General features: G+C 43.7%; 1 protein-coding gene across 4 annotated transcripts in view; it reads left to right on the top strand.

The window, feature by feature from the left end:
• The first annotated feature begins 2,555 nt into the window (after positions 1 to 2,555).
• Positions 2,556 to 12,365, top strand: part of Ncapg2 (non-SMC condensin II complex subunit G2) — a 61,144-nt gene continuing 51,334 nt past the window's right edge. For 2 of the 4 annotated variants that reach the window (XR_010048146.1, XM_013152315.3), the window contains exons 1-6: positions 2,556 to 2,695; positions 4,102 to 4,268; positions 4,542 to 4,656; positions 8,108 to 8,296; positions 8,693 to 8,807; positions 11,372 to 11,526. Coding sequence is in view for 3 of the 4 variants with exons in the window: in XM_013152315.3 (XP_013007769.1) it covers positions 4,579 to 4,656; positions 8,108 to 8,296; positions 8,693 to 8,807; positions 11,372 to 11,526 (537 nt within the window). In the remaining variant the exon portion in view is untranslated. Of the gene's footprint in view, positions 2,696 to 2,718; positions 2,974 to 4,101; positions 4,269 to 4,541; positions 4,657 to 8,107; positions 8,297 to 8,692; positions 8,808 to 11,371; positions 11,527 to 12,365 lie in introns of those variants that run through there. The other 2 variants (XM_063250854.1, XM_063250853.1) reach the window with 2 other exon arrangements.

The raw sequence follows: 12,365 nt of genomic DNA, 5'->3' as shown, positions 1-12,365 counted from the left end.
AAGCCTGGAGCGAAATAGTCCAAGCCCTGAAAGAAAATAACCTCCAGCCCAGATTGCTATACCTTGATAAACTGTCTTTAGAAATTAATGGAGAAAAAAGATGTTTCCAAGACAAAGAAGAACTTGGGAAATTTGTAACCACCAATCCAACACTACAGAGAATACTCCAGGGCATTCTAGAGAGAGAGAAGAGTACTAGGATTCCAGGAATAGTGGCAGAAGCCTCAATGAATGGAGCAGAAAACAGAATGAACAAGATAAGCAAACAACTGATGGCAAAAAAAGAGCATAACAGAAATGAGGCAGAGAAGATTTTATTCAAAACTGGTATGATTGATAACATCAAGTCTGAAAGGATAGGCAACTACACTGAAGATGACAAGACTCAGCAATACACATTCTGGTTTGATAACTGCCAGTTTTTGAAGTTCTATACTATACACAAAGTTGTGTTTTTAATACTGTTGTGTACTGATATATTCAATTATACTATGTCTGATGATATAGCCAGTACCATTGGAGATAACAAGAGACAACACAGGAACTATGGTAGACTGATTTGTACAATGGTTTTATATGTTTATTTCATTTCATGTGTTTATAGGAATATGTTTTGTTTTGCCTTGCTTTGTTTTGTTTTTCCCTCTAATATAGAAAGGATAGAAATACATGTTAAGACTCATGCATGTGTAGAATCTATAAACAGTTTATGAGAACTGATCTTATGACACATGATGAAATGAACAGATACTTTGAAGAAAAAGAGACACTAAAATACTGAGTGCTGATCCTGGAGTGTCATAATGTGAAACCCAGCAATAGTATTATTCTTTGTTCAGAGTGATATTAGCTTGCTTGGGTTTATTCAACCTCAACATAATTGAAGATATGGATAACTGCATGCATGTTTAAGTGTATAGGATTGATAACCATATTTCTAAGTTTTTGTTGGATAGTTGAACAGAACTGGTTGCAATATCACTGTTTGAATCCCCACTTTATAAGCTCCACTTTAGTATCTTGAATAACTTTGTAAGAAGACAATCTGTAATCATCAATTAGTGATTTCTCACTGTTTATTTTTTTCTCTGAACATGTGTTCTCTAAAATTGAAGAATGAATGAATTTTAGGAACAATGGAGGAGAAGAATAGAATATTTATTGAGAAAAAGTCAGCTTCTGTCTGAAGAGAAACAGAAGGGGTCCTGAGTGAGTTGCCTGCCTTAATTATTTTCACCCATTTTTTTCTTTTTTTATTGGTACCAGGGATTGAACTCAGGACGGTATGCTTGCAAGGCAGGCGCTATGTCCCTGAGCTAAATCCCCAGCTGCAACCCATTTTTTTCTTTAGTTCTTATACTTTAGGGATTGGCCTTCCACACTCACATTTTCCAATTTCAAATTTCTTTTTACAGACAGTGCTGAACAAAAAGGAAACAAATGTTCATACAAATGGCTCTTGATCAGGCCTGCATTTTGAGCCATCTTTGGAATCATGATTCATGCTGGGCTGGTTATTCATCTCTGGGCTCCTCAGGGGTCAGCAGCTAAATCCCCAGCCCCTAAAACTTTTATTTTAAAAGGCTGTGTTATCATAGGAACTTTCAAATGGAAAAACACGTGTCACAGATGTATCTAGGTAGAGGTTTCTTTTTCTTTTTTTTTTTTTTTTTTGGTACCAGGAATCGAACTCACAACCTCATGCTTGCCAGGCAGGCGCTTATGTCACTGAGCTAAACCCCTGGCCCATAGGTTAAAAAGTGAAGGATCCGGGGCTGGGGATTTAGCTCAGCGGCATAAGCGCCTGCCTGGCAAGCAGGCAGTCGTGAGTTTGATCCCTGGTATTGATAAAAATGAAAAAGACAAAAAAAAAAAAAAAAAAAAAAAAAAAAAGTGAAGGCTCCTGAGTGACTAGTCTCTAAGGCTGTACTTTTAACAAAAACGGAGACAACCCAACCAAGTTATTTGTTGACAAAAGGTAAAAAACAAAACAAAGGGGCTGGAGATTTAGCTCAGCGGCATAAACACCTGCCTTGCAAGCAGGCAGTCGTGAGTTCGATCCCCGGTACCGATAAAAAGGAAAAAGACAAACAAAACAAAAAAACCAATGACAGCGCAGAACGATTTTGGGCATTTAAGTAAAATACCTGGGTATTAAGTACACAGCTCCGCCCGCGGCCCCGGGCGCCTGACTGGTATTCCCGGCTCTGCTTTGGCCACACTCCACCTTCCTCCAGCTACAGCTCCTCTCCCTCCTCCCCGCCCTCCTCCCGCGGCGGCTTCAACAGTTCTCGCCTTTCTTTCTCTCCTGCCCGCACTCACTCTTGGCTCCTGTCCTTCCTCCTTTCTGTCTTCCCTCTCTCGCTCCTCCTCCTCTTCCCCACGTCCTCTCTTTCTCCCTCCTCCTCTTCCTCCCACTCCTTGGCTCTCAGCTCCTCTTTCCCGGGTTAAATTAGCGCTTGCGAGGCCAGAAAAGACGCCAAGGAGGACAAAGCCAGGACCCGGAGACCACGCCCGGGGGCGGGGCTTGGTGTTTGGGCGCGGCGCGGGTGGGCGTGCGGGCGAGGTGGAGCTGTGTGTCCCAGCTCTCGCGAGAGCCTGAGCGGCTGACGCGCAGGAGGGCGGGCGTAGTGAGGGCGCGGGCGGGCGTGTTTGAATCTGGTCTGAGCGCGGGAAACGACGGGTCCCTAAGCAGGTGAGTGCCGAGGGTGGCTTCGGTTTGGGGTCGGAACGCGGCAGGGAGGCGGGCAGGACGCTCCTGAGACAGCGGGGCCCTCGGGCCTCTGCTCTTGGGCCGCCCTGCGACCCCGGTCGTCCTGACTGCGCGGGTCGTGGCGGCGGACTGCATCACCGGAGGCCGGACCCAGTGCCCGGGAAGGACTGGGACTGGAGCCCAGCGAGGGACCTGGGATTGGACACGGCTGGAGCTTGTTCCAGAACCGGGAACTCACCCGCCGCGGGTTGCTTGTGAGGGTAGAACGTGGCCCATGGGGACTCACGGGTGACGAGAGTGACAGGGGTCTCCCGTGGGAGCGCGGGTCCTGTGTGAGGAACACCGGGTTGCGTGGTGGATCAGTGGAGGGGGAGGCGCCCGTGATGCGAGACACCTAGCGTTACCGCTTCGAGAAAAGTTGACCATTAAAAACTGGTTACTGCTGTAAGGAAGAAGTCAGAAGTGTACAAGTTTGTTAGTGTGGCAGAAACAGATTATTATGTGTTCAACTAAGATGCCACAAGGGTGCTCTTGGGATATGTGCAATAAGAAAAGTGACCGGAGTTGGAGAAGGGAGCTGGCCACAGATTTGCCAGCATACGTGTGAATCTGTGGACTTGTTGCACCTTGTTGAACTAGCTTTTATTTTTCTAAAGGCACAAGCTGTCGTGAGTTCGATCCCCAGTACCGATAAAAAAAAAAAAAAAAAAAAAACATAAAGGCACAAATTGGTACTAGCCACCATAATTCCACACTTGCTGCCCATTCTCACTTCCCTCTTTCTTGGTGAGAGAAGTTATAGTTCAGCTGGCTGAGTTGAGGGATGATGGGACTGTGCTTCACGCTTACTTATGAAGGAGTCATACATTTATTTTCTTTTTCTTTCTTTTTTTGTTTGTCTTTTTCCTTTTTATCGATACTGGGGATCGAACTCACGACTGCCTGCTTACAAGGCAGGCGCTTATGCCGCTGAGCTAAATCTCCAGCCCCATACATTTATTTTCTACCTTTTTTTTTTCAATTTAGAAATTAAAATCTAGGGCTGTATCTTTAAGATGACTCCCTAGCTCCAAAGTTACTGTCAGTAAGTTTCCATAAAGCTTTGTTTTTCTTTTCACAGGGAATCCTAGTATAAATATGTTCCCTCATTTGCTACTTCTGTGTCTTTGGATTTTTGTCTTTTGAGCAAGGAAGGACTAGCATCAGGTGGTGTAACTATAAAGTAGTATTTCCTGGGGGAACTCTGGCTAGGAGTACGGTGTACACAGTCCCTGAGCACTCATTATTCTTCAGGGGCAGGGAGGGTGAAGTTGGCAGGCCTTCTGCACAAGCTAACAAGCTCCCTTGTGACCATAAGGCCTCTGTCTGGTGTTTACTTTGAATAACAGGTTCTCAGATTGAATAACAAGAGGACTCAAGGTGACATCTAGGAAGGAAGACTGTAGGAAGGGAGAATTTTAGAATTCAGCAGCAGGGATGGGGATCAGCCTGTTTTCCTGCGAAATTAACTCAGATCTGCCTGAGCTAGCATCTAGCTAGTGAAGAAGAACAGAAGGTGAGTTTCCTGAGACTATTCGGATTTTTCTTTCTTTAGTTGGTAACTTTATTAACAATCACTTATGTTGTATTACTGGTATGTTGATAATATCTTCAGTAATGAAATTATATTTTAGATTATAATTTACTATAAATTAGAATATTGTTAGGAACACACCACTGAAAGTGGTACAGGATTTTTTTCCAGTTCCTTGACATTTTACCAAATTAAATCTGTAGAAAAAAAATATATTTCCAAGTATAAGTTCCAGTATGCCCGTTTTTTTACTAGGTTTACAAGACATGCCATTTGAACAACTTCATCTGTCATGGAGAAACGGGAGACATTTGTACAGGCGGTGTGTAAGGAACTGGTTGGACAGTTTTTGCAATTTGTTCAACTTGATGTAAGTTCTGTGTTTCATCTGATGGTTAATATAAAATCATGTTCTAACATCATTATGCTCCAAATGAAATGCAGTTATTTTACTGAAACCATAAGGACCAGTGTTTGTTTTTAAAAAAAGATAATGAAACTTCTGCAGACCCAATTAGACCTGCAGGTGGGTTGAGCTAAAACACCGAAGGTACCAGAAGTAAATCAGTCAGAGGACCGAGTAGCTGAGGGGACCCCCAGCTAGGAGAAGGCAGGTTGTGTTTGCACCTGAAGAGGTTCTGCAGGGCCCACGTATGGACAAGGTGAAAAGGGAGGCCTTCTTTGCCTTTTTAAGAAATTCACCCTTTGTCCTGAGGGGAGTGAAGGATGTCCAGAAAGAATGACCTGCATCCAAAGAGAAGGGGAACCAAAGAGTGGGGAGACAACTGGAGCAGAAAGGAGATGAAAGGCTGCATGTGAAAACCAGTGTAAAGCGACCACGAGCCCCTGGGGTGAACTCTTCATGGGTGGCTGGGTGTGGATTGGAGCTGAAGATCTCTGGTGGAGAATTGGTGGCACTGTTTCACTGGGTAATACAGGGGATTGGGTCTAGGAGTGTTCCAGGGAGAAGATGGTTCAGTTTTGGGGGTGCTGGATGACTGCCAGTGGGAGATGCTGAAGGCCGAGGCCGGTAAACAGATGCACAGGTGTGTCTGAGTCCCAGGGAAGAAGTCTGAGTAGGAGATGGACGTGTGTACGTAGAAAGAGTATATGTGGGGCTAGGGATTTAGCTCAGCGGCATAAGCGCCTGCCTTGCAAGCAGGCAGTTGTGAGTTCGATCCCTGGGACTGATAAAAATGAAAAAGACCAAAAAAAAAAAAGAGTATATGTTTACATGGTGTATCTGTTCTCTGTGAGCAAGAGAAGAGAACGAGAGAGCAGAGAAGAAAAAACTGAAGCTGAGGGTAACATGGGTTCTGGGATCTGTTAGGAGGATCAGTTATGGTGGCACTGAGTGGGATGTACACAGTTTATGGCCCTGAGTATATGGGCTGAGCTGCCAGGAATCCATTGCATTTGGGGCGACCTTGTGTTCCTTAATGAATTCATAGCATTGGAACAAATCTTTTCCAAAGAAGTGTTATAAGAACAGAACTGGATATACCATGTACCAAATCCCATGTAAAGAGTCAGTGACAGGAGATTGCAGCCCTGAGGAAGGCTCAGTGTTCTGACAAGCATTTCTTTTTTTTCTTTTTTTCATTTTCTTTTTTGTCTTTTTCGTTTTTATCGGTACCAGGGATCAAACTCACGACTGCCTGCTTGCAAGGCAAGCGCTTATGCCGCTGAGCTAAATCCCCAGCCCCCTGACAAGCATTTCATATGCCTTCAGAGTGCTGATGCTGCAGAGTAGATGCGCAGAGCATACACTGTAGAGTCACTATTCTCGTGTGGAAGGAGCGAAATATATGGCAAGTATGGAAATAGTAAGGCAGGAAAAAGGACAGGAGTGCTAAGTGTGTCAAGTGGACACCTCCAAGGGGTAGCGTGTACACAGAGGTCTACTGGATTCTGCACAGAGGTCCGAACGGGGCATATAGGAAGGCAGGATGCTGAGGCAGGGCATCACCAGGAAGGAGAAGGGTGAGCAGGAGTGGCCAGGCCTGGTCCTAAGGACCTTGCAGGCCTTGGCAGCTGCATTCCCTGGAACCCCATCAGGTGGGAGGAGAACTGAGAGGGGCTGTCATGAGCAGAGTGAGGACACTCGAGTGAGGAACAAGAAATGGCTGCTGGCTGTCAGTCATGGATGTTGGTAAGAATAGTTGGTGGTGCCATGAGGCAGTATCCACTAGTAAGGGAGTGATAAGGGCAGCAGAAAGAGAAAGGACTATAGGTCCCATCAGGGCCGGCATGGTGGGGCCTGACCACATGCTCCTGGACAGGCTGAACCTTCATACGTAGAGCAGAGGACGAAGAACTCTGTGCTGGATGTTGAGGGACCCAGTCCAGTGGCTCCTGATTCTTTCCCCTCTCTCTTTATTCTCTTTCCTGTTGAAATGATTGCAGTGTTAAAGAACAGGTGCAAGAAGAACACAGACACTCAGATTTACCAGGGATAGCGCCACATATTCTTTGCACTTCCAGGAGTCGGTTGCATGACTGTGGCTCTGTCCCTGAATACTTCAGTGTGTTTTTCTCTGAAACCTGCAGATGATGATTACTTGCAGAGCATATTCGCATCTCCACGCTGCTCCTATAACGTCCTTCTTATCAGTGCTCTTTCCTGACCTAGGATGCAGTCCAGTATCCCACGTTATCTTAGTGCTGTCCAACCAAGGAGGGACTCTCCTCCTGGTCCTTTTCGGGACACCTATGGTTCAAGAATCTTGGCTGTTCTTATGTGGGTTCCTGCATTTGCGTCTGCTTAGTGATCTGATTAGACCCAGTATCTGCACTTTGGCAAGAGCATTGTGGTTCTAGGGCTCTAAGTGCAGCTCTGTCAAATGGGAGCATGCCAGTCAGTATTGGTGCCTGGCCAGAGATGCTGACAGTCTCCACTGGAAACCTCTGAAATCCTGAGCAGTCTGTGGGGAAGTCTGTTTGTACTGTAAGTGTCCTGCTCCTCAGCAGACTTCCACCTGCTTATTTTAGCATCCATTGATAATTCTTGCCCAAGTACGTTGTCATTATGATGGCTATAAAACTATGGTATTTGAACTCCATGTGTCTTCCATATTTATTCATTGCCGTTCTATAGCATGCCAGTACTGTTAATGAATAATTTGCTTTTTATTGTTCATTTATTATTGGTAAGGCCTCATTGATTATTTATTTATTTATTTTTGGGGAGGTGCCACGGATTGAACTCACGACCCTGCATTTGCCAAGCAGGCACTTGTGCCACTGAGCTAAACCCCCACCCCTTGTCATTGATTATTTTATTCCATAAGTTACAGTCCTGTACCGTCACCACAATGGTAAGTGCTCAGATGGTCCCAGAGTGGCTAAGGCAAGTTTTTTAAACTGGATTCTGTACCATTTGATAATGACCTGTAATTGAGAGTATGTGAAGTTCTCTGCCCAGTGGGTACAGGGAATAGCTGGGGCCATCTGAAAAGTTTGTTAGGGTATGGGACAGACAACTCTCTAGGGAAGAGCAGGAAGGAAAGCTGAGGACTATGTGGGTTGAATACTGAAAGCTGAAGTATCCATGGGCGTGGCCATGTGTTTTTATTGTTGCTATCACTGTTTGACTAGAGAACTTTTATAACCTAATTAGCCCTGGAGATTGTAAATACTTGAGTTGGTTTTACAGTGGGTGAAGTTTTTTAATTCTTATTTTATATATGATAATCAGCTTTTCCACTTTTATGAATAGATTTTGAAAACTACAGCCAAACAAACTTATAACTAGTACTTCAGTTTTCCATTTGATGTCATTCTGCAAAGGATTCAACTAATTTTTTGTATTTATTTCACAGAAAGATGCCTCTGATCCTTTCAGCCTAAATGAGTTATTAGATGAATTGTCAAGGAAACAAAAAGAAGAATTATGGCAAAGACTGAAGAATTTGTTAACAGAAATGTTACTAGAAAGCCCAGTGGATGGGTGGCATATAGAAGAAGTCCAGGGTGAAGAAAATATGGAAACAGAGCAAAATCTAAAAGTGGTATTTATCTTTCAGAAATAAAAAATCTGCCCCCCTCTTTTTTTGTAGCAGAGCTCGAACTCACAACCTTGCACTTGCCAGGCAGGTGTTTATGCTGCTGAGCTAAATCCCCGGCCAGATTTCCCCTTTTCTGTGTTAAAAAAGTGATTTTGTTTGTTTGGTGTTTTTGAGGCAGGGTCTCACTAAGTAGTACAGGCTGTCCTTGAACTCACTTGTGTAGCCCAGGAACTCATAGTAATCCTGCTTTATTCTCCCAAGTGATGGAATTACGGGTGTATGTTTATTATTTAGAATAATCTAGAATTGGGTTGAATTTAGAAGTTTAATAATTTCAATTTCTTTTAAAAATTGAGTTTTAAGTTGATTTTAATTGACATTATGCTGTTTCACTTATAGACGAAAAATTTAGAAATAATCAATGCAATTTCATCTGTGATTTTGGCTTCTATCTCTGTTATCAATGAAAAAGAAAACTATGAGGCCCTGCTGGAATGTGCTGTCATCTTGAATGGTGAGTGCCTTTCCTGTTAGAGCATGTGTAGCAGTGGGGTGCCTGGAAAGGAGCCCTGCTGTTAGAGTAGTACCGCAGGTAGGCATCAAGGTGGGGAAAGATGCAGCTCGGCTCTCAGGTCTGGAACTTCAGCGACAGGAGGAGCCCAGGTGAGGCTTGTGGACACTCAGTGAACTGCACCTCCACCTCAGTGTTTGCAGTGGGAGGACATGCAGTTGCGAGCCGTGACTGCCATATTTTCAGGTTCTTCAAGTCCAAGGCATGAGCAAGAGCTGACTTGAAAGACAGTGTCTGTGTTCTTTTTTTTTTTTTTTTTTTAATGTCTTTTTTTTAAATGTCTTTTTTTTTTTTGTTTGTCTTTTTTTTCATTTTTATCGGTACCAGGGATCGAACTCACGACCGCCTGCTTGCAAGGCAGGTACTTATGCCGCTGAGCTAAATCCCCAGCCCCTTTAATGTCTTTTTGAGACAAGATCTCACTCTGCAGTTCAGGTTGGTCTTGAGTTTACTTTGTAGCCCCGGCTGTTCTCAAACTTGCAACGATCCTCCTGCCCCAGCCTCCCGAGTGCTGGGATTATAGGTGTGTACCACCACAGCCAGCTCAGAAGGACAGTATCTGAGTGTCAGTTTTCCAGTTTGTATTATACCTGATAGTGGCAGTTTAACCAAGAATCTGTGGTTGTTTTTTATTTTTATTTATTTATTTATTTATTTGTTTTTGTTTTTTTATTTTTTAATGCTTATGACATGATTTGAGGAGTAATTAGTGATTCCCATGGAACTTGTCAGATTTTGGTATTCTTTTTGTTTGTTTTTTGTGAGACAGAGTCTTGCTCTGTGGTCTAGATTCCCTTGAACTCACTGTGGAGCCCAGACTGGCCTTGAACTCATGATAGTCCTGCTGCCCAGCCTCCTGAGTGCTGCAATTCTGTGGGTGTCTGTGCCCCTGACTGTATTTGTCATGCTTTAAGTGGGGAGTGAATGGATAATTAAGAGATGTAGTAGTCTGAATTAATGAAAAGTGTGATTATAACATGAAGTTATTTTATAGCTATAAAAGAAATTTTGTTTTAAGGAATGATTTTTAAGAATTTTCTCCAAGTACCCTTAGCTCTCTTGGCACAAATTGTCTCATTGAGCTTTATTTTTAATCTGACAGTGGAGAGTGAACCCAGGGTCTTTGTGTTGAGTTTCATCACCAGACTTTTTTAAAAAATTATTTTATTTTTTAAAAAGTTTTGTCTATTTGTTTGTTTTGTTTTTGTTTTTTGGTCTATGACATAGTTCAGGCTGACCTTAAACTCACAGTGAGCCTCTGACCATATCCACCAAGAGTTGGGATTCCAGGCGTGCACTACTACTCCCAGGGTAATTTTTAGAGAGACTGGGTCTCTAATTATATAGGCTGGGTTTGAATTGGTGATCCTGTCGCCTCAGCCTGCCAAATTCTGAGATTATAAGTGCGTACAACCATGCTGGCATCTCTATAAACTTTTTATTCTTGGCATAACTTAGATTCAGTAGGTTATTTTTCTCTGGATTCTTGAAATACAGTTTCTTACTAAAAAGTCACTCCTAATCAAGATAAAAAAAATGGTTCCCAAGTACTTTGTAATTTTTTTTTTTTTTCCATTTTTATCGGTACCAGGGATTGAACTCACGACCGTCTGCTTGCAAGGCAGGTGCTTATGCCGCTGAGCTAAATCTCCAGCCCCCTACTTTGTAAATTTTATGACCAGTTTTATTTACAGTCTCTAGACGCCTGTTTGATGAGATAATTAGAGGTAATGTGGTTGCTCCCACATTCCCAGGTAGTTAGGAGTTCTGTGTTTACATAGTGACATTCAGCTATTATGCATAATTGTGAGCACACTACTATTAATTGTTTGAAGCTTTTTTGTTCTTGAAAACTCTGCAGCTTTATTTATTTATTTATTTATTTTTTGAGTGTCATTAAGTTGTCCAGGTGGGACCTTAATATGTGACTGTCCTGCCTCAGCCTCCCTCAGTGCTGAGATTACAGGCATGCACACTGAAATTTTTTTTTTGTTTGTGGTGCTGGGGATTGAACCCAGGTTTTTGTGCATACAAGGCAAGTGTGCATACAAGGCAAGAGTGTTAAAACTGAACCATATTCCTGGTCTCCAGCATGCACAGCTGTATGTATGTAGCTGAACCTGAGTTTTTATATTCATTATGATATTTTCTGTTTTTTACCTCCGAGGCAAATCTGAGTCCAGCACACTGAGGGAAGATTGTGATGGGCTAACGTTCATTGGGGTTGCAGTGAATGTTATGGTGTGAGCCCCGTGTTTTCTTTGGTGCCCAGGTCTGAAGTTCTCTGTTCTTGTCTTTTTATAATGGTAGTAAGTCAGTTTATCCTGCTAAACACTGCATTCTGTAAATAATGTACATAAGTCTTTGGCACATTAAACTTTGCTGGTAACTGAGAGATACTTCAACTATTAAAAAAAAACTTGGCTGGTTTTGCTTGCCGTGCTCTGCAGTGCAGTTAAGGCGCTCTGTGTGTGGAATCTGATGAAAAACCCTGTGCTCCACTGTAGGCATTTTGTATGCGTTGCCAGAGTCCGAGAAGAAGCTCCGGAGTTCCATACAGGCCCTGTGTGTCAGGTGGTGGGAGAAGGGCCTGCCTGCCAAGGAAGACATGGGGAAGACAGCTTTCATCATGCTGCTGAGAAGGAGTCTGGAGACCAAAACCGTGTGTTTACTTCCTTTACTTAAAAGTTCAGAATGTTTGGCTAGGAGGTACCTGGGGTAGCTTCCTGGGTGTGGTGGCTGTCAGCTCTCAGTTATGGAGAGGTTGAGTGGCTGGGGTAATTCCACACTGAGATGGAAAAACCTAGCTTTCCCTTCCTCCTTCCTTCCAGGGGCTTCTGCCTTGTCACTTTTCCACGGCATTGCACCTGCTCCCCCTCTACCTCATAACAGCTGAAGCAGGTAGACAGAGCAGGGGAGCAGGGAGGCCAGCCTGTCTCAGACACTGAGCACCTCTGTTTGCTGGAGGAAAAGAGAGAGGCAGGGCATGGTGGTGTCCATGCATCTTAGGGTTCCTCTGAGAGGTAGGGCCTCTGCACAGGGCCTGGGCCAGGAGGTAGAGGGCGTGTTGAGCTGGATTCAGGTGCAGTGCGGACTGTGATGGGGATTATGTCACTTCAGGCGCAGTCCCAGGGAAGTTGTGTCTAGGCTATGGAGGGCGCTTTTGAAGATTTCTCGAACTTTATTCTCCAGTAAATAGTTCAGAAATCTAGAAAAAGAACAACTGTTCCCCTGACCAAAACAGTAATTCGTGTGTTAATCTTAGGAAGTTGGACAGATGAAAATAAAAATCATCCATAATTCTTTCACCCAAGGTATATCAAGGGTATTTATTTCTTTTTGACCTTCCCACTTAGGACCTTCACTTTGTAAGGAGGAGCATGAAGACTCCAGTGACTTCTTAGAAAGCTGGTACCTCCTTACATTCCTGCCACTCATATCTGAGGGTCTTACAGCTTCCCCCAGGAACAGCCGCTGTTAGGATAGAAAAGCCCTGTCTGG

Source organism: Cavia porcellus, unplaced genomic scaffold, assembly GCF_034190915.1.
Source record: "Cavia porcellus strain 051 isolate PalLab524CR breed Dunkin Hartley unplaced genomic scaffold, mCavPor4.1 scaffold_6, whole genome shotgun sequence".
In the NCBI taxonomy this organism is placed as follows: Eukaryota; Metazoa; Chordata; class Mammalia; order Rodentia; family Caviidae; genus Cavia; species Cavia porcellus.
The sequence above is the reverse complement of the archived record's forward strand: the minus strand, read 5'-3'. Positions and strand labels throughout refer to the sequence as shown.